Consider the following 21,774-nt stretch of genomic DNA (forward strand, 5'->3'; position numbering starts at 1 on the left):
GGGCAGCCAACTCGGAGCGCGGTGCCCGGGGGGGGGCGTGGCCACTGTCTGGCCCCGCCCACCCCGCGTTTCCCGGGCAACCTCCGGGCGAGGGGCCGCCCGCGCCGCGCGTCGCGAGATCTCGGCGCTCGCGCGGACTACGCCTCCCAGCAGCGCCGCGGGGGGAGGGCTGCGGCAGCCAATGGGGAGGGGGAGCGCCATGGGGGGCGGGGCCAGAGGCGGCCAATCGGGTGCGGGCAGCTGCGGCGGCGGAAGCGGAGCTCGGTTGGCGGCGGCGGCTCCTCGGCGACGGCTGCCGCGGGGCGTCCCGGACACAGGTAACGCCACGGGCAGCGCGTCCGGCATCGCCTCACCTCGCCCCGGGGACGGGTGGGGGGCGGCGGCCGCTTCAGTGCGCGGTGGCGCGGAGGGTGGAGCCTGCGCCTGGCGGCAGCGCGGGGCTAAGGCGGCGGGGAGGGGCGGGGCCTGGCGGGGCCGGGGCAGGCAGTGCGGGCCACGCTCGGTGCGGGCAAGGGCGGCCGCGGGCGCTGCCGAGAACATCCGGGCCCTGCAGCCCGGCACGGCGGGGCGGGGCGGGCCCAGCCGGCACGGCTGGCCCTTATTGGCCAGCACCCTCCTCCCCGCCATTGGCTCGCCGCCTTGTGAGCTCATCACTACAGTCGCTTCTCACTGGCCGCGGCGGGCCCGCCCTGGATTGGCTGGTGTGGCGGGGGCGCGCCGCATTGGCGCAGGGGTGGCAGCGCCGCTAGCGCCTCGCCCAATGAGCGGGGCGGGAGCGGGGGGCGGTGCCTGCGGGGGGGCGTCGTCGCCCCCTCCCCTCCGCCTTGAGGTGGTGGCGGGGCGGGTGTGGGGGGGTGTTGGGGTCGCCGGTTGTGTGACGCGCTGTGACGCAACGTAACGGTCGGCGGTGCCCGCAGGCGGACATGAGCTCGCAGCAGTTCCCCCGCTCGGGCGCGCCGCCCGCCGGCCTGGGACCAGCGCCGCCCGCCATCCCCAACAGCGGCTCCGCCGGGCTCATCGCCCCCGCCGCCACAGGTAAGCGGGCACCAGGGGGGTCGCGGCCCGCCCCGCCCCGCCCCGGCCGGCGGCAGCGGCAGGGAGCGGTCCCGCTAGCCCGCCCCCGGCGGCCCCAAGCAGCCTGCAAGGACGGGGCCGCACCGGTGGGAGGAGCGGGGCGGGCGTGGGGCGGCCAGCCCGAAAGGCTGACTCGGTCGCGAATGGGTAGAACGACGTGAAAATCCATTTAGCTGCCGACTCTGAAAAGCGGCGTCAGGGCGGAGTTGTTGCTGTAGCTCCTTTGAGGCGCGTTTGCTCAGCTGCCTGTGCCCCTCGGCTCATCTTCTGCACGTTTTTAGCAGAAGCAGCGATGGGTGAATATGGGACCTGCTCATGGAGCTGAAAATGGAGTGGAAGCTCTGATTCTAGTTACTGCTGTCCCTGACGAGATTACAGGTTTCAGCAGGCTACCGGGGGTGACTGAGGGGGGAAGGAGCAGCTTCATTTTCAGGAGGGTTTATACTTGTTTTCAGGCTTGATATTCAGGTACCTAGCGCATAAAATGAAGACTTTTTAATAGTATCTGTTTAATGGGGGACTTTATGACAGCTACTTAGATAATTAGGTATTTTTCCCTTGAAAGAAAAATGAGTCAATCTTTGTTTGAAGTAGGTGGGCTTCTCAGGGATGACCCCAGGTTGCCCAGCATTATGAGGTCTCTCAGTTCTGAGGGGAACCAGCAGAAGCAGTGCCAGAGTTCCTAGGGTTTTCATCACTGGAATACGTGTAACTGTAAGGGTGAATTTGTTACAGGTAGACTGTTTCTGACATCACATCTCTCACCTGGTGGGTCGACACCAGTGCGAACTTGTTAATCTTTTTTACCTTTTTCCTCAGAGTTCCCTTTTTCTTTTCTTTGCTAGTGAGTGATGAATCTAGTCGTGACTCAGAAGTTGCTCCTAGAGAGCACATCGGTCCTGGCGGTTCTATACAACCCCGAGAGGAAAAGCAGGAACCAGTGGTGGTTCGGCCATACCCACAGGTTCAGATGTTGACGCAGCACCACCCAGTCCAGTCTGGTGCTCCAGTGACAGTAACAGCACCACCAGCACATTTGACTCCAGCTGTGCCACTTTCCTTTTCGGATGGGCTTATGAAGGTAACGAGAAGGTTCACGATTCGTAGGGGAAAAAATACAATCTATGTTACAAGTTCGAGTGTTGAGCAAAAATAAATTGCACCAAAAACTTCTTTGCTTTTGTTTCTTAAGCTTTCCTTGCGTACTTCTACTGACTGTACACTGCACCATGGGTTTAGCTGTTTTGTATGATATGCTGAAGGCTTCGATGGTGTCACAGTATTATTTTTGAGGGGGGGGTGCTTTTTATTTATTTCTTAAGAGAAAAATTATTTCAATCAGTTTCTGACATCTTCCCTTTTCTCTGCAGGAGAGTATGAAAATATCAAATTAGCTGTTAATGCCCAGTATCTGTAGGGGAATACCATAGCACTAACATATTCCACTTGTGATTCATGCTGTATGTTAGAAGCTGCATACTTCTAGTACAAAAGATGCCCTTTCTTTGTCCTAAATGAAAATAGAATAGCTCTAAATGACTGATATTGTTCCCTTTCAACTATTTAAACATACTTATCCTTGACTTTCTCTTCAGGCTTTGACCCCCAAATATTATTTCTACTTCAACACTGAGCTCTCATTTGGAGTTGCCAACATGTCTGTCTTTGTATTTTTTGTAGCCTCCCTTGAAGCCCACCATGCCCAGTCGGCCTATTGCTCCTGCTCCACCCTCTACTCTCTCGGCTCCCACAAAAGTTCCTGGGCAAGTTACTGTGACCATGGAAAGCAACATACCACAGGCTCCAACAATTCCTGTGGCAACAATCAGTGGGCAACAGGTCTGGGGTTTTTTGTTGTCTTTTTTTTTTTTTTTTTTCTGTTCCAGCTCACTGCACAGTCAGATCAATATTAATATTGGTACAACTGAGGTGGGCTCTTGCAGCAAGAGAGAAGGTAGAGAGAGCAGACTGCTGCATTCAGTGGCCACTGGTTGCTGGATCAGTTCTGCTTGGAGCATTAAACCTCAGACTCAGTTATCACTAGCTCTTTAGAAAGCTGCTGATTTGTTGTAATCATCCAACTGACGTAGCACAGTGAGGCTGTGATAGCAGAGCCAAATCCAAAAGCTGCTATGTGGCAGAGTCTTTCCTTAAAAACTCCTGCTGTTTCAGTATCATTCAGAGAATTTCTAGTGTAGATGATCTGGTGGGATTCATCACTACAGTGCTCTTTAGCTCTCCTGGGAGTGGATCACAAGAGACTGATAAACAGTTCATGGTTTTGCAGTGTATTCTTATTAAACCACTAGTGACAAAATTTGAGGATGGAGGGGTGTAGATAAGGCTTTAGAAATTCTTTTTCCCTTCAGACTTTGACTGCAGAGCCAGTCCTTGTGATTTGAAACCACTTTGCCAGAGCACTCATCACCCCAAAGTCTCAGGGTTTTTATGTAAAGTGCCTTTAGGTGGATTTGAGTTAGGCTGGTTAAGTATGTGCGGCAGTTTGGTTGGATTTTTATCTTTGTTGATATCCCTTGGAAGTCCAGAATTATAAGAAAATGGAATTAACATGTTGCAACATTTGTCAGGTTCCCACTATCTTCTTGACCTTACTGGAAAGGTGGCATGAATCTGCCTTAAATGTCAGTGCTGGCAGCAGGGCCCTCTCTCTGGTTGATATGTGGGTGACTGCTGGCTGGCTGTCACCCATGTATCAACCAGAAAAATAGATCAGTAAAACAGATAAATGTTTACATCTTCCACACCCAATGTCAGCAGGCTCTGTAACTTTATCCTGTAGAAACATCTGCCTCTTTCCTCATTCAGCTTGTAATACATGCAACCTTTGTACACCAAGTACTTCTACAAAATCTCTTTTCTCTCTTTGGGACTTAGATACAGTAATAGTGTGGCCATTAATTCTCGTCCACACAGCTCATGGTTTATTTTGGGTTTTGTTATTTCTTTAACTCTGCAGGGGCATCCCAGTAACTTGCATCATATCATGGCTACCAACGTGCAGATGTCTATCATCAGAAGTAGTGCTCCTGGGCCTCCACTTCACATTGGAGCTTCTCACCTGCCCCGAGGTAAAGATCTAGCAGTGCTATCCTTGCCTTCTGTTCACAGCCTCTCGGGGGGAGGTGCATCTAGCCTTTGCATCTAAAATTTTTCTGACTGTTAACACAGCTAATAGTTTAGCTGTTAAAACTGCTAGCATAAATAGGTGACTGCTGGCCTTTTAAGGATTATGTTGCCTTCAGCCATTTAGGGCAGGACTGTGTGAGAGTGTTTAAAATGCTGGCAGATACCAGCATGTGTGTTATTCTAGTTCTGCGCTGTCAAAACACTGAGCACTTTCAGGCAAAAAATACACACTGATATAGACTGACCTGTCCTGTAAAATGTCACATATGTTCTTGGTAGCAGGCCTTGCTCACCTATGACCATGGCACCTGAGCAGTTGAGGCGTATTCTTGTACCTACCTGTCACAGGATCACTTGTGCGTTTTTGTGCATGCTAATGTATCCTATGGTGCGCATTTGCATTTACCCTTGAGTTAAATGCTGGTGATAACTGCAGGCTCTGGTCTACCAGCATTTTGGTTACTATGGCTTACAAAACAGGAGATCAGCTACCCTTAAAAGAAGCCCTGTGTTCAGTACAGTCTGTTTGATTTCTGACTGCAGTTTTACTTTCAAAAGCTTATGGGCTAGGTTTCTAGTTCAGCTTTAAACTGGTCTGAATTCAAAGTACTGTTTGTATTTTTATTTCTTTCCATATTCAACGTTACTTGGTCCCTTGAGAAATTGATGTGAGCAAACACCTAATCTTCTTTTGCTAGAGTAGGTGGAAGGACTGTGCAGCTTTATTTGTAGCTGAAGTAAAATGTGGTCTTGTTCACCTGATTCTTGTGGGACAGCTGCCACAAACTTTGTATTGTCACTTAGCATGTGTGTTCTTTTTTCTTTCCTGCTCTTTTTCTCTCAGTTTGAATATTAACTTTTGAGGTAATAATTTCAATTAGGGGCATCTGCAGAGGCAGTGAAGTCTAGTCCAGCAAATGATTTCAAGGCTGTTTGCCTTCTACAGTGATTTTTTTTTATGATCAGGAGACAGCAAACAGTAGACAAATTAATCAATTTGCAGATTTAAAAGGCAGGGGGTTTTGTTTGGGGTTTTTTTCTATTGCATGTGTATTTTTTTTCTGAAATTCATCAGGTGCAGTGAGATTACTGTTGGTATCAGGTGGCTTATTTACACAATAGCCCAGTAATCAAACTGAATTATTTCTACTGACTTCCATGGAATAGAAAAAGATTGGATTTGCAATGTAAGGTTGTTATGGGGGAATAAGAAGTATCAATCAGGCCAATTAATTTAAAATAATACCTACCCATCCTCACATACTTTTGTGAACTTTACATATATTTGTTGCAAGCCTTACTTTTAAACCAATGTTACCTGGACTGACATAGGTATGAAACACACTAAAACTGGAATGCACACCAGCTAATGTCAGAGTCTGTCTGGGGTCATGATGGAGCCATGTGAGTGCACGGTATTTGAACACAGTTGGTTATTTTTCCTAGGTGCAGCGGCTGCTGCGGTGATGTCCAGTTCCAAAGTAACTACAGTCCTGAGACCAGCTTCACAGTTGCCAAATGCAGCTACAGCCCAGCCAGCGGTTCAGCACATCATTCATCAGCCAATCCAGGCAGGTAGCAGCCAGGCAGCTCTGCGGAACACTGACCGCCAGCTCCGAATTCCTCCTGGCACTTACCTGGAACGTGTAACCTGCAGCTGTGCATTTACTGGGCTGAGGCTGCTGTCAGCTCTCTTCCAGTTCTCTTTCTTGGGTACCAGTTTCCAATAGCGAGTAGTGAAATAGTTGCACTGGTCCTGTGGTTTTATTTCCTTTCTAGAATGGGTGCCAGAAATTGGGGTTTTAACCGTCTTCAAAGTGCTTAGAAACTGTGAGGAGGTTTTAGTTCACATATACTCAAATTTTAAAGTTTGGTGCCATAGGCATCTCCCTATGATAGTACTAGTGTTCAATGCTAGGATAAAGGGTTAAACATCTTTACTTTGTGCTTTCAGTTAGCATTCCAATGTAATCCCCTTTGACTTCCTGTATGTACTTGGATCAGGGTTTCTTTTTTTTGAAGGGGACTGAACTTTGGGTTTTTTTAGCTAAAGACCTCCAGGGGATCCACTCTTGTTAACATTGTTAGTTACCGATTCCTATGATGTAGATGCTTTGAAAACCAGGACAGATTGGCCTAGGATCTTGCAGGTTAATTCAGAAAGACTGGAAATGTCTTAGAATGTCAAAACTTAGTGACAAGATCTAGAAAAAACAGTTTTAACCAAGTAATTCCTAGTTATTCTCTCAACAGCAGAGTTTCTTTTCTGAATGTGTTTCTTTCTGACTCATTTTTATAGTCTCGTCCTCCTGTGACAACTTCAAGCACTATTCCCCCTGCTGTGGTGGCAACTGTCTCTGCCACAAGAGCTCAGTCCCCTGTTATAACCACAACAGCAGCACATGCTACAGAGTCAACCCTCAGGTAAAGACACTTTGAAATCTGCACTGCTCTGACTTTACAGAGGCTGCAGGAAGGGAAAACATAACATGTTAATCATCCAGAGCCAGTAATGCTCTAGATGTGGGATGTCATAATACAAAAATATTATATGCTTGCACGGTGCAGATGCTTTCAGCTTTGTGAATATCAATGACTATAAACAGGAACTTTTGCTCTGTGTTCTGAGATGGAAAGACCTTAATGAATCAGTTTTTAAGGCATGCTTCCTGGAACGGAAAGTTTCTGTTGTAGGAATTTGTGGCTAATTTGGCCCATTTTTTTTAAGAAGGCACAGTGAAAAATGACATGTGTGTTGAAAAGGCATCCCTGACAGAACGTCTCTCCTGTGGACTGATAGGAATTATTGATAAGTCTGCCTTCCTAGTTGGGTACACAGGGCAGGTGAGGACAGAACAGCGTAGTTCAAACTTCTTGTGCTGCTTTACCATGTACCTGGTAGCACTGCTGCTTTCACAGAGGAGGAGACCAAGGCCTGATGTGTGTCTCTGCATTTTATTTTCCGTATTTAGTATCCACATGGTTATCTTCATGATTATTTTTCTTTCTCTCCAGTCGACCCACCCTGTCTATCCAGCAGCATCCACCTTCTGCAGCTATTAGTATTCAGCGGCCTGCACAGCCGAGAGATACAGCTACTCGGATTACACTACCATCTCACCCAGCTATAGGAACACAGAAGCCACAGCTCCACACCATGGCTCAGGTAAACTGCAAGAGGAAGGAAAAAAAACATAACCAAACCACACAAAAAAAAAGAAACAAAACCAAACCAAAGCAAAACACACACACACACCCCCTCAAAAAAAAACCAACCAAACAAAAAAAAACACCAAAAAACTCCCCCAAAAAAAATCCAAAAGAAAGCCCAAACCCACCAGCTCTTGCTTCTTCTAGACATCTCTTTTGTTTATATCTTGAGGGCTAAGATTGCATTTGGGAAAAGAGTTCATACAGGGTTAGAAATTCATGTTCTTTACAGTCAATGCAACATGATTCTAAACTAAGTATATATTTTAAATATACTAGTCTTTTAAGTTGAAGATTTTAATTTTTGTTTTCATAGAAAACCATTTTCAGTACTGGTACTCCAGTGGCAGCAGCAACAGTGGCACCTATTTTGGCAACGAATACCATTGCTTCAGCAACCACAGCTGGTGAGTATGTATAAGGCTGTTGTGGGGAGTGGTTTTCGTTGTTGCTTTTTGTTGTTTTTCCTCCTTGAAGATCAAACCTAATTACTTCTGAGGAAATCTTTATGGTAAAAATTGCATTTGGAAGTGCACGAGCAGACTTCGGGAAAGAAATGACTAGGCTCTTCAAGGAGGTTGTCTGGGTTGGGGTGCCCTCTATTTAGATGTAGATATATTGGTGTGATAGGGCTCTGTAAAAAGATCTTGTATTTTTTTTTTTTTTCTATCATTTTCTTTAGGTTCTGTGTCTCACACCCAAGCGCCTACAAGCACCATTGTCACCATGACAATGCCCTCCCATTCTTCCCATGCTACAGCTGTCACAACCTCAAACATCCCAGTTGGTGAGTGATTTCAGTTTTAAGAAGAGTGTGTAACTGGTGCATTGCTCTTTCTGTTTATGGTAGCAGTGTTTGTGCATATTAGCAAATTAAGGAGGGGAGGAAAATCAGTTCAAGCTGAGAGAAACCAATTAACAGGTCTGCTGTGGCGTAACTTTTTTTAATAACAGAAAGAAATACATGTTCTAGGAGAAGTAAGTAATAAAATGGCTTATTAACTTAATTGAATTTTTAGATAAACTTGGGCCTTTCAGCATTTCAGAACCTGCATTGTATATACCAAAAGTTTTAACTGCTTGGTGATGGAATATGGCTTTCATAGTTGATTATGTATGTTCCTTCCTGTGCTTCTTGAGGTGTTAGGTGTAGCCTAGTGGAGTTTGATTAGTGTGTTAATTTGGAGGTAAAATACCAAGGTGTAGAGGTGGGAACTTTTATTTGCCTGGATGTGGAATCTGCCAGAGATGGTTCCTACAGAGCTACATAAGCTGCCTTTTATTCATCTGTTTTCCTGCTGACCTCCTTCTTGTTCTTTTGAAATCTTGTAGTATCTTTCCTTACCATGAATTTCCAAGGAGTAAAGTTATATCTCCGTACATCAGTGTTTCCTGTAAAGCTCTTGTAGGTGTTTGCTTTCTTTTATTGACCTCTGTCTATGTATACTTGTTTGCCTTGATCTGATTTCCCTTGATCTCTGTCAAATTCTGCTTTGAAAACTTGGATAAATAAGTTCTTGACAGCAGAAAAGATTGGGCTGTTCCTTTAAAAAAAAAAAAATTACTTGAGCACTGGAATAACTTACTCTGTTAGCAAATGTAATTTATATATGCATTTATCATATTCATCTATTCTGATATAAATTGATGAAAATGCTTCATTTCCCTTGTTCTTTCTGCCTGTTGAGGAAACCTGTCATCCCTGTGGATAGGAAATCATGTGGGGATGGGGTGAGGTTTTTTGGGGAGTTGAGGGAGAAGGGAGTAGTATTCAGGTTTTTGCCAGGAGAGTTAATATTGCTTTTGCAGTGTTTGCCAACTTTTCCTTTGACTGTCAGCTGATTACATGTTTGTCTTTATGCAGCTAAAGTGGTTCCTCAGCAAATCACACACACTTCCCCCCGGATCCAGTCTGATTACACAGCAGAGAGGAGTAACCTCATACCCCTCTCTAGTCACCGGGCCTCTCCAAACCCAGTAGCAATGGAAACCAGAAATGACAACAGGTGGGGAAATAAGAACTCTGTGAATGAGAGGGTGTGTGAGAAGCTTTTGAGTGCCTTGCTGCTTTTCTAGGTTCTGATATGATGGAAATTTAGGTGTTTTAAAAACCTGGTGTAGGGGGGATTTGGTAGTTTTGAATTAATCATGATAGTTCTGATACTTGGTATCTTATGACAGATGAGATTACAAAACTCAGGGAGTGGCCCGAAGGCAGGGGTTGAAGATGAACTGTTGAAATGGTGTGTGTAATACTTGCTCTCTTTGATGCCTGTAGGCAGTCGGTGCCTGTCCAGTTCCAGTATTTCTTACCAACGTACCCGCCCTCTGCGTACCCTCTGACTGCACACACCTACACCCCCATCACCAGCTCAGTGTCCACCATTCGCCAATACCCAGGTAAGACCAGCTTTGGGGCAAGCTGACTTTGATGCTTTGTTCAGGTCTTAGCTTATGTCTGAGCTTTAGTAATGGGAGGAGCTGAGAGGCTTTTATGCTTGATTCTGACAGTTTGTCACAAAAAGTCTTTGACAACTTGCTGGCTGAGGGGAAAGCTCAAGGGCAAGAGGTACTGAACTACTTCAGAGGCCTACTAAGTACAGCTAATAACTGTACTTGGTTTTCTCAGGAGTTTCACATTTAATATCCAAGGGTTTGCATCTCTATAAGTAACAGTGTTTCATTCTACAAATCAAAACAGTTCAACTCCTCCAAACCAGCTCTTCGATGCATCTTCATTCCTCGGTGTTCTGACAAGCCCCTTTTAATCTCTTTCCACATGAGTGTACAGTTTGAGAGAGAAACTCGAACCAAAGATGTTAAAAATAAGCTGCATTGCACACTTTTGCATTGGTGTTCTTTTAAAAAGAATGGAGCAATTAATGTGTTTGAACTGTACAGACAGACAGTCAAAAAGTGATGTGTAATGGGAGCCTATGTAGTCAACCCTAACGTATGTCATTCTGTGACAAAATCTGGAGAACTTTTACCTTACTTGAGTGGTTTAGGACTGTTCTCTCTAATATGATAATTTCCACAATCCAAACTGTAGGAATATCTATGATTTGGATTTTCATGGAATATCCGTGTCTGCTGGTAGCACGTTACCCTTGAGCAGCATAGGGGTAATCTGGAGGGACTTGGAGGGGGCAAAGCCCATTTGCTGAATGGGAAAGTGTGCACAGGGAGTTGATGAGTTACTGGGGCCCGACCTTCCTGTCACTGAAATTCCAGTGAAAAGTTGCAGGTCTTGACTGTAAGTCATGTCAGGATTTGAGGTGGGCTTCAGGATGATTAAATGACTCACAAAAGGGACAGGTGAGCTTCTTTCGTACCTCCCTGCACTTAGGCTGAAGGTTTTCAAGGAGAATGTGCAGGTGAGTGAGGATACTTGGTGCTGGCAGCTATGGTCAAGGGGTGGTTATAGTGTCCCTGATACAACATGATTGCAGACTGCCAGGAGTCCCAGTTTTGGTAACACATTGGGGTGATGGTAGGCTAATGCTAATCTTTAAAAAAATAGATGTAGGTTCTTTGGTAGGAGCACAACAACAGAGATAATTTGCTTGGTAAATTGATTTGAAGCATCAGTTGGAGGTACTAATTATGGCAGTAACTGGTGACAACTCAAAGCAGAGGATTCAGGGTATCGGGAGGGACACACACCTGTGCTTAGATAAAAGTGCAGAGGGGACTCTTTAAAAGATCACTGAGATAAGGAGAGTTAATGCAGAATTTTGAGGAAGAATGTTGCCTTTGGCTTTCCAAATGCTGGTTGTGTTTTAGCCTCCCAGAAGGATTTTGTTGGATAGAAAGTTCTGAAACAAGAGTGTTTTGCCTAAGGTGTACCACTAAGAGAATTAATGTGCTGCACTTTGTACAGACGCCATTTTCACGGACCTGGTGACAGATTGCAGGTTTTTGACAGCTGTTTTTAGAGTGCTTTGTCAGCACAAGAACTTGGTGGAAATCCTGTGACAGTGACAAAACCAGCTTGTTCTGCGATGAGAGGGCTCTCCATTGTTAGCAAGCAAGTCCACTGTTGGCAACTTTGCACTTTCATTCTGTGTATGGCTGCAGAAACCATGGTATTGTTCTGTAAAGGCTGGAAATCTGAAGATCCAGGAGCTGCAGGTAGTCTAACAGCATTGTTAAGTGCTGCCTGGGAGAAGTGTGATACGCCACGTAGGAGCTCTGGAAAGAAGAAATCATAGTTGTTTAGAGCTGTAAATTCAAATAAATTAATCAAACTTCTTAGAAAAGGTGCCTCATTGGCAACATTGTTCTGCCACAAAAAGATTTTGTGTTCATTTGAGCTGTGGGACCCAGCCTATAATTACAAGCCCTGTTCTGAGCCAGGTAAGATTGTACTCAAACTCAGAACAGTTTGTTCACTTGTGCTAAGGAAAACTTTATTATAGTGATGTGGGTGGGGAAAGGGGGTAGAGAGGTAAGCCCTGTTCTGAGGTACTGACACATGAGTCTCTGCTTACTCTGCTTGCTTTTGTGCAAAGGTTTGGAGTCTTTTAGTTGATGTAATGTTAAGCTCAGTGGAATGTCTTTTGAAAAGAAATGGCTTAGTCTTCTGTGTGTGGGTTTTTTTTGGTTTTTGGGTTTTTTTTTTTTTGGTTGTTTTTTTTAGTACAGGGAAAATGCCAAATGTTTGTACTTACAAGTATTGATACTGGGCAAAAATAGTGCACAGCTTTATGAGACTGTAAGCTGTGTACAGAAGTGTAATTTGAGTCTAAATAAAAGTAGAGTTAAACTTGATCTTTTCTCTCGTTGAAATTAGAAATAGAAAATGGAATGGAAATAAGCAGTAATGTTTAGTTCTTCTGTTAGACAATCTGGCCTCTCTACTCCCAAATTTACTACTGCAACAAGCAGGCTGGCAACTTAATTTTTCAAAACAAAAATAGTCTTTGAAAGTAAGTGTTAAAGTGCCAGGGGGGGAGCGGAGGCGTGACGAGGTGTCTGTGTTGGTGCTCCCAGTTTCAGCCCAGGCGCCCAACTCGGCCATCACGGCGCAGACCGGTGTGGGCGTGGCCTCCACCGTCCACCTCAACCCCATGCAGCTGATGACCGTGGACGCGTCTCACGCCCGTCACATCCAGGGCATCCAGCCGGCGCCCATCAGCACGCAGGGCATCCAGCCGGCACCAATCGGTGCCCAGGGCATTCAGCCAGCACCAATTGGGACGCAGGGGCTCCACCCCGCCGCTCCGATTGGCGCACAGGGGCTGCAGCCGGCACCAATCGGCGCTCAGCAGCCCCAACCCGACACCAAGACTTCAGGTAAGAGCAGCCAGCGAAATCCGTGCTTTGGCCTCGTCAGAGCAGCTGAACTTCTGCCCTACAGGCTTGGCTTGTGTTTTTTTCTCTGACTGATGAGCTTGTTACAGTCTCTGCGGTCCAGTAGTGGACGTGAAACACACTCACATTCTCCCAGCAAATATTTTTCACTTCTTTCTCAATTTACTTTTTTAAAGTGGACTGGGTGGAGTGTGTGGGTAGCCTTGGGTGGGTTGCTTCAGTGGAAAAGACTGGTAGTGCCTGAGCTTAAACAGTTCTCCTCAGTAAGGCCTGGTGGGAAAAACAATTTACAGGTAAATGGTGTTCTCCAAACCATTCCAGCTATGCATTAGATCACCATAGCAATTAAAATACAGCCAGGTACCTTCAGCAGTTGGTAGCCCGATCTTGGACTGTGATGGAAACCATCTTCCGCTAAAAATGATCAGCCTGATGAAACCCGAATAACTTGCTGAAGAAAGGGGATTCAGCAACCAAGGGAATAAGCTGTTGCAAAGCTGGCAGGTGTACTGCGTGGTGACTCCCTGACTGTCTCAATGCTTTGCATCAGTTAGTCGGCCAAACAGGCTTTGGCAGAAGGTCAGAACATAAACAGCTGAGGGCACTGACTTACAAGTGGCATGTATTGCCACACAGACTCTACCAGGAGCATTATTCTGTTGACCCAGTTGTGTTGGTGATCTCTCTAGCAATTTCTGTGTTTTCCATTTTTTCTGGAAAAGATTATTTCCCTAGCAGTGGTTGTTAGGCAGGAGGTAGTTTCCATCTTCCCTGCAGAAGGTTCAGCTATCAGATCGCTTGTAGCAAAGGTGCTGCTTACAAAAGAGTCTGAAAGCACTGCAGGTTAAACACTGAGGGAGTCCAGGGAGCGTGGATGACATGTGCTCTGCAAACACCTGCTTTGTCATCAAACTTCCTTAAGTAACTGCTGCTTTTTCCTCTCTGTCTCTGTTCTCTCTCCCGTGTCCATGTCCATCCTACCCAGCAGTAGTCTTGGCAGATGGAGCCACCATTGTAGCCAATCCTATTAGCAACACGTTCAACACTGCTTCTGCAGCAACTACAGTTGTGCAAACCCATAGCCAGAGTGCCAGTGCCAGCGCACCAGCCCAGGGCTCTTCCCCGCGCCCAAGCATCCTCCGGAAGAAACCAACCACAGATGGGTGAGTAGAATGGAAGATGACACGCGGAATGACACGTCTGTGCCATCTGGCCTGGCTAAATGGAATCATTTTAGTAGAGATGAGAAAAGTTCTAGCAGATTATTCAGTCAGCAGCAGTTATGAGTAGCCTGCTGTTCTGTGAAACACACTCCTTTTCCTCCCCCAGGGTAGGATATAATCTTCTCTTACTGTCAGCAGTAAAATGAGAAGAAGGACAGTTTGTCTCCTAGCTCTTGAAAGTGACCTTTTGAGGGAAAGTGGATTTGAGGCTTTCTTGCTTAGTGTAACAAAAACAAAGAGTTCATAATCTACTAAAATTAGAATTTTGTGCTTTGTCTTCAGTGCTTTTCTTGGAAGAATATGTGGATGAGTAGAAAGGATAGGATTAGTACCCTGCTGTGAAATCTGATTAGGAAAAAGGGAGGGAGTAACTTAAACTCTTAAAACATTTTATGTTGTCTGTCTAATTTTAAATGCCTGAATAAAGATGCAAGAGACAGCTTTAGAATTAACAATGCATTTCCTCCCATCTAATGACTGAAAACATTTGGAACTGATGTAGCCTACGAGACTAAAATTGCATATGTTTTTATTTGGGTGGAAACCTTTTTTTAAGGCAGTGAAGCTGCAGGCTGTAAAACTGAAACAGAAATTAAAGAAGCAAAGGTAGATCACTAAAGAATGTTTCCATTTGAGAGGCTGATTATTTTAGACAACAGTTTGACTGCCAGCTCCACAGGAGGCTGCATAGTCTCATACTTCTCTGCATTCAACCCCGTGCTGCCTAACATCCACATTCAGGACCTGAGGTCTTGGGGTCAGGCTTTGACACCATCTAGTCCGACTAAATGAAGCAGATGCCTGTCTGAGCATGGTTGAGTTCCAGGTGATTTGCTCAGTCTTGAAATAGTGGTGGAGGACAGTGGCATGATCAGATATCCCTTCGTCCACTGTTGGAGCCTGGCAGTCTCAGCAAGATGCTATGACTGGCAGGATGAAAGTAAAGCCTGGCATTCTTGGAGAAGCTCCAAATGGGGGTGAGACTAGGTCAAAGCAACTAATCTTTTATCTTTAAAGAAAAGAAAACATGACATCTAATTTGAGAAGTAAAATGAGACTCTTTCTGTAGTGAATCACTTATACTGAAGACCAATAAATGGTACCGCTGTAACTCCTATCCTGGTTTGGGCAAGAGAGGGTTGGTTCCTTTGCTCTCAGTGCTATTTGTCTTTGCCCTGGGGAGGTGGCTAGATCTGTCTGTCTCCCACAGGCTGGCAGTCCGGAAAAGCTTAATTCCACCTCAGCCACCTGAAGTCGCTAGCACACGTGTCGAGAGTACTATGCGAAGCACATCTGGATCACCACGGCCTGCCGGGTAAGACTTTAGGAAGCAACCAGCTGCATCGTAATAGCTTCATTCTATTTGTTTGATTTGTATTCTCTGGCTATCAGAGCGTTTTCTCTTGGGAAACTTAATCTGTTTTGAACTCATCAGTGTAACGACTTTGAGCAGACTTGACCAGTTCTGGTGTTGTCAAGCTGAGGCAGTATTTTAAAAGACATGGTTATGAGCTTTCATAGAAACAAACAAAAAAACCTCTGTTGTAAAGGATAGGCCTTGAAAATCTTTTCCATAGCACTTGAAAATTAATGATGAAGAAAGGTAAATGGAGCTTCTATCCAGTTTAGTTCAGTGGCTTTATGGTTTATTGTTTTATAACTACTAGCCACAGTGGGAGCTCTTGCAGGCAGAGGATGGGGGGCAGTAGAGCTTTGGGTAAAAGTTCCTCTTGTCTGCATCGTGAAACTGTCTTGATCCTTTTACAAGTATTTTGAATTTACCTGGAATTAGTCATGAGATCTGCTTGTTACAGTGTGTGGAAGAAAACAGCATCTGTGGTAAATTCAAAGGATTAGAAAGGGAGTGGAGGAGGAAATGTGACTCAGATGACACCTTCTCCTGTTAAACATATTACTGAGCCAGATGGTACTTATGGGTGGAGGAAAAACTGAATAGTTTGAATCCAGCTTTCTTCATTCACTTGGTGTTTGGTGGTCATGATTGAGCTGCAGTTAACTGAAATTTGGTTTGCTTTATTTGACATTACAGTGCCAAGCCAAAACCTGAAATTCACGTGTCCATGGCCACTCCAGTCACCGTGTCTATGGAGGCAGTGTCCAGCCAAGGCGGCGAGCAGCCCACCATTGCGGTCCCCCCTACCTCCCAGCAGCCCCCCTCTGCCATTCCAACCATCATTGCAGCAGCCAGTCCCTCTTCGCAGCCTGCAGCAGCGCTGGCCACCATTCCAGGAGCTGTCCCAGCCGCTCCACCAACTTCCACCACAATTGTGGCAGCACCTGCTCCTCCGTCAACCATGAGCGGTGCCCTGTCAGCAGTGCTGGGCCCTGCAGTACCAGAGATAAAAATCAAAGAGGAAGTGGAGCCTATGGACATAATGCGACCAGTATCTGGTAGGTGGTTAATCATCAGATTGCTCCTTTTGTTGTTGAGACAGTGGAGAAATTAGGAGGATTTCAGCACATCTATCCTGAAAATGAAATGACACCTCTTTCATGGTAGCAGAGAACACCAGTCAAAGGGTTCCCACATGCCTTGTTACTCAAAAAGTTCTTTGCCTTTTCCCTAACCTTGCATTAAATCACTTGTTACTGTGACTGCTTTGTTCGTGTTCAAATGATCCAACTACAAAGAGTCTACGTGAGCTCCTTGCTTAAAATGCACATTCTCAGCAGCAGTACCAATATATTATGGTTCAGTTCAGTTAATTGCAGTTTTCTCACAAATCCTACTGTTCAGGTCCAAGGGCCTTTCTTGTATGGGAAGAGTTAGTGACCAGAGTAGGACTTCATAGGGTCCTCCTGTGATTCATGGATATTTTTCTCTAGAACTTTTTAAAATACTCACTGTATTGCCTTACCTATCCAGCTTGGCCATAGTTTGTCAGATGGCATGATCAGTAAAATGCAGATCCTTATGGATCTCAGGTCAGGCACTGTACAGTGGCAAACCGATACAAATGCACCCCCATGCATGAGTATCAGAGTTCTGGTTTAGTTGTTGGTTTTATCACTCTTCTTAAATCCGTATGTTGTCCTGTGATGGAAGAAGCTGCTTGCTACAGATGTCTTTGGTACACAGGTGGATAGCATTATGCTATCCAGGGCTCTTTTGTCTCTTGCTGGCAACTGTGGATATACCAAATTGTCAAGAGAACCCATCCCAGAAATTTTTTGCTGCAGCCTATGTCAAGGCTGATTGAGCTTTTCCCCCCAAATGTCAAGGACTATTCCCTCAATCTACCTGCCGCTCCACTGCCCAACTTCAGAGGTGTGTTGATTGGTGCAGTAACCTACCAATACAGTGCTGTTGACCTGGCGGTACGAGAAGACTCTTGCAAGGAGAGCACTGCAGTCCTGATTTGATTGCATTATGACTCAAATTAGAAGAGGAAAGGGACTTGCTTGCTACTGACTGTGATCTATGCTGGTGTACATACAAAGATATTTTTTTTACAGTAACAGAAGATGGATGCTAGCATGAATTCCTTTTTGTAGCACTAAAGTAACATAAGCTTCAAATATGAAGAAACTAAGGGACAGTTGTCACTGCTCTCATTCCTTATGGCTTTGTATACAAGACACTAAAGATCTTTAGTGTATAGGCTTGTCCCAGCAGTTGCTGCTGGTTTAATATCCGGCCTACACATGGAGCTGAAGTGCTCTCTCAAATATTTCTTTTCCTCTTTCCTTCCTCTCAGCAGTCCCTCCTTTGACTACAAGTACTGTGTCTCCATCTTTGGCATTGCTGGCCAACAACCTATCAATGCCTCCGAGTGATTTGCCACCTGGTGCCTCCCCGAGGAAGAAACCCCGTAAGCAGCAGCATGTCATCTCCACAGAGGAGGGGGACATGATGGAAACAAACAGCACTGATGATGAGAAATCCACTGCCAAAAGTTTGCTGGTGAAGGCAGAGAAGCGAAAGTCTCCTCCAAAGGAGTATATAGGTAATGTCATCTCTAATGTCTTTTTTCCTGTTCAAGCATCTGTATTTTCTCTTCTGTTTGCTTCTCAGAGAAGGTGCTCTGTCATTCTCCCACTTCCAAAATATAAATAATACAGCATCCAAGCATCTGTTCCTCAGCACTTTCTGTATAGTGATGTTCAGGGGGAATGACCTTTCTCAACACATAGAGGATCATTTTGTCTGAGGCAGTGCTCACTGATCTTCTGCTGGAGTTACTGCGACACACTGATCTCCTTCTTTCACCTACTTAATGATACAGTTCTCTCTGGGTCCTTTTCTAGATGAGGAAGGTGTAAGATACGTCCCTGTGCGTCCAAGGCCACCTATCACGTTGCTCCGTCATTACCGCAATCCTTGGAAAGCTGCTTACCACCACTTCCAGAGATACAGCGATGTCCGGGTGAAAGGTCAGCCTGCTGCTGTCGTTTGCCAGCTTCAATCATTCGGCATGAACCGCTTGAGTGTACCTGTTAAGGGTGTCTTGGGAGCATTCTTAGCTAGCTGGTGTTGATAAGTAATCCCACAACAAGGTTTTGGTTGCAATTTGGAAAACAGGGGGTTGATCAAGTCAGCTAATGAGTTGCATTAGCTAGATGTTGCCTAAAGCTCTTCTGTGCTTAAGATAAAGGAGGAAAGGAGGACACTACAGAGAATTTGCTATAATTTTGTAAACAAAAAAAGTCATACAGTACTGAGAAATCTATTCACATTCAGTGATAGTAACTTACTAAAGAAAGTAATCCTTAAAGAACTGACGTGCTATGGTGATATGCTACGATTTAGTTCTCTAATTTTTTTACTACCTAAGAAATTTGCTGGTTTAGTCAAAAACATTCTAGATTTAGCATAACTAGTCTTGTCAACTAGCAAACAGGCTTTTAAATAAATTTGGGGGTTTTTTTCCCTAATATGAGGAAAATAAAGATCTGATACTGGTTTTTAAGCTTTTTAGCTAATACCTTAGAATTTTTAAGCAGATTGGGTGTTCACAGCTGTGTAAATACATCAAGGAGGGAGTAGATATGTATTTCAGTGGTGAAGGGTGGGTGTTTTACTTTTTCATGTGAGGTACTTGAAACTCTGAGCACTGCAGTCTTTAAATGGGGAAAAAATGGGATATATTTTTTTTCTGGAAATACAAATAACCTTTTAATAAGCAAGAGCAGTAGTCAGATATGTGACAGATGGGTGGCTGGTTTCCTATCTGAATCCAAGTGTTGCTTACTCTCATTTATTAGGCTGTAGGTAGAGCAGGATTTGGGTTGATGTTTTTGAGAGGCCTGGCAAACCCCTGAAATCTGAGTAACCTGTCTTTCTGTTTCCTGGTGACAGAAGAGAAGAAGGCTATGCTACAGGAGATTGCCAATCAGAAGGGTGTATCCTGTCGTGCACAAGGGTGGAAGGTCCATCTCTGTGCGGCACAGCTACTACAGCTGGTAGGTGAATGAGGCTTGCCAGCTTCCTACGACGTGGGGGAACACGGAGTTGTGTAAGACAGGAGGATGTTTTTACAAACCCAGTACATGGTCATCTGACGTTGGGATACCGTAAAGGAGCTGGTGTGTAGTGCCCAAAGGGAGTGGGAGTGCTTTCCCTTTTCTCAGGAATGTGGCATAAGTGGCTTGGAAACTTAGAGTGTTGATTTTGATCCAGACATAAGAGCTGATGTATTTTGTACAGATGATCAAAATTGGCAACTCCCTCCTGCTGATGCACAGGTCTGAAGAAGCGTCTGTTTGGGATGGTGCGGCTGATCTGAGGAGGCAGCACTGATCCACATTCCTGGATGCTTCTGTTTCAGGTTGGGGGTGAGGTAGGTGCTCTGCATTCTAGCACCAAACTCCCCAAAACCTCTGCATTCCTGGAATAGTATTGTGAGAAATAGGGGAAACAGTTCTGGTTAGGATCCATGTTTGTTCAGAAGTGGAGCAATCCTGTAAAGATGATGTTATTAAGAATGGTAGTGCCACACTCTACGTCAGAGGCTCCATCTTCTGAATTACTAACATGAGCAGCTGAGAGGGGAACGGATTATCATCTTCTCTGTGTAGCTTTCTTAATGTGGGCGAATGTTTTCTGGCCTAGTGGTGAACCTTCTCAGGAAGTGCTAATGTCTTTTAGACGAACCTGGAGCACGACGTGTATGAGAGACTGACTGCCCTGCAGGAGGGACTCATTCCTAAGAAAAAGGCGGCGACTGATGATGACTTGCATCGAATCAATGAACTGATACAGGTAGGTTCCTGTGGCCTCTCAACCCAGCAGAACTGCTTTAGCCTTAAGTACAAAATATCCTACTGCAGATAGTAAGAGCTAAAGCTAGCTTAAAAAAAAAAACCAAACCAAAACAAAACAAAAAAAAACAACAAACAAACAAACAAAAAAAACAACACCAAAAAAAACCCCACATAGGTACACTTCCTGTGTTTCCAGTGTCATTAGTTACAAGTGGCATTAGGAAAAGGTACAGTGATTGCTTAGACTGGACAGTCTGCTGTTAATGACAACGGTGTTTCATTTCAGGGGAATATGCAGAGGTGTAAACTTGTGATGGATCAAATCAATGAGGCTCGAGACTCCATGCTAAAGGTCTTGGATCACAAGGATCGTGTTTTGAAGCTTCTAAACAAGAATGGAACTGTCAAGAAAGTGTCCAAATTAAAGCGGAAGGAGAAAGTCTAAAGCCAGAATAATGACTCTGGAAATGGAGAACGTGTACAGAATGGAGTTGAACCTTTTTGTAGTTTGGGTTTATTTTTAAGCAGAGCATCTGAAAAAAAAGGATGAGTTTAGGGAACAGATGGCAACAGATGGACATGTGAAGCCTGGTGACCTGAAGGGATTGTCACTGATGTGTCATAATGAACAAAGATTTCTCTCAGGCTCATCCCTTTTTAAAGTCTTTTCAGTCCTATTTGTTTTAACCCTCCTGATGTGTCAGTGCCTACTAATTGGAACTAGCGATGCAATGTCTGATGGACAGTGCTCTCCTGTTCTGCAGCTTAGGGGTAAGTGTACACAAGGCGCGTATACACCCGTAATGCAGGAGGTTCTGCCGGGGACACCGGGAGGCTGACATACAGGTATCGACCCAGACAACAGCCGTGCTTCAAAGCACTGAAAATGACACCACTTTCAGTTACCCCAATCAGTTCTTGTTCTTCTGACCTTCCAGTGTCTGCAGTAGCCTTCTTAAACCAGTTCCACTGCACTAGGAGATCTGCCACATTCAAAATCTCCGATGGCTCAGAAGTTCTAGCTGTCAAGTTGAAAAAAGGAAAAAAGGGGGGGAAATCATTTCAAAGTGATTTTTGTAGTGTCTGTGTGTGAGTGTGTGTGTGTGTGTCTATGTTGGTGCTCTGGGATACTTGTTTTGAAGTACCTCTTGCAACAGAGGACTTCCTGTAGCTGGTGTAATGTTAATTGTATGTACCACATACATCCTGAAAACATTAATAAAGGACTTGGAGGTTTTTGTATGTGAGCAGTTTGTATACCTTTATTGTAGTGAAACTATTCAATCTGTAAACTCAGAAACATGTTAAGGCCTTGAAAGAAGCGTTCTGGGGAGAAGAAACAGAATGTTGGAAAGTAGCCTCTTGTGCTGCGGAGGGAAGGATAACTTAATTCATGTTTCGGCTCCTAAAGATGCCATATGGATTGCCCCCCATGCAAATGTGCATTTAACTTTCATTTTTTAGAAAGGTTGCCAAATCCATTCATTTTTAGTCTCCTCTACAGGAGGCCTCAGTTTCATTAGCTAATTCAGTTTTAAGAATACTTTTTTTTACCTCATCCAGTTATAGGGCTGTTATC

General features: G+C 45.0%; 1 protein-coding gene across 4 annotated transcripts; it reads left to right on the plus strand.

The window, feature by feature from the left end:
* The first annotated feature begins 246 nt into the window (after positions 1 to 246).
* Positions 247 to 21,437, plus strand: SAP130 (Sin3A associated protein 130). Of its 4 annotated transcripts, none has more exons than XM_032990572.2 (21): positions 247 to 317; positions 918 to 1,035; positions 1,920 to 2,155; positions 2,755 to 2,913; positions 4,052 to 4,163; positions 5,668 to 5,792; positions 6,521 to 6,645; positions 7,237 to 7,387; positions 7,748 to 7,838; positions 8,114 to 8,218; positions 9,296 to 9,437; positions 9,710 to 9,831; positions 12,427 to 12,729; positions 13,733 to 13,910; positions 15,181 to 15,285; positions 16,021 to 16,382; positions 17,690 to 17,938; positions 18,240 to 18,365; positions 19,291 to 19,394; positions 20,080 to 20,193; positions 20,482 to 21,437. In XM_032990572.2, exons 2-21 carry the CDS (start codon positions 924 to 926, stop codon positions 20,638 to 20,640), a joined length of 3,180 nt encoding a protein of 1,059 aa, XP_032846463.2. In that variant the 5' UTR covers positions 247 to 317; positions 918 to 923; the 3' UTR covers positions 20,641 to 21,437. The 4 variants fall into 4 exon arrangements, with proteins under 4 accessions (XP_032846463.2, XP_032846465.2, XP_032846464.2 ...); XM_032990574.2 differs by having other exon boundaries at positions 17,693 to 17,938; XM_032990573.2 differs by having other exon boundaries at positions 13,736 to 13,910.
* The last annotated feature ends 337 nt before the right edge of the window (positions 21,438 to 21,774 follow it).

The sequence above is a fragment of the Tyto alba genome, unplaced genomic scaffold, assembly GCF_018691265.1.
Source record: "Tyto alba isolate M040663 unplaced genomic scaffold, T.alba_DEE_v4.0 Super-Scaffold_10, whole genome shotgun sequence".
NCBI classification, from domain to species: domain Eukaryota; kingdom Metazoa; phylum Chordata; class Aves; order Strigiformes; family Tytonidae; genus Tyto; species Tyto alba.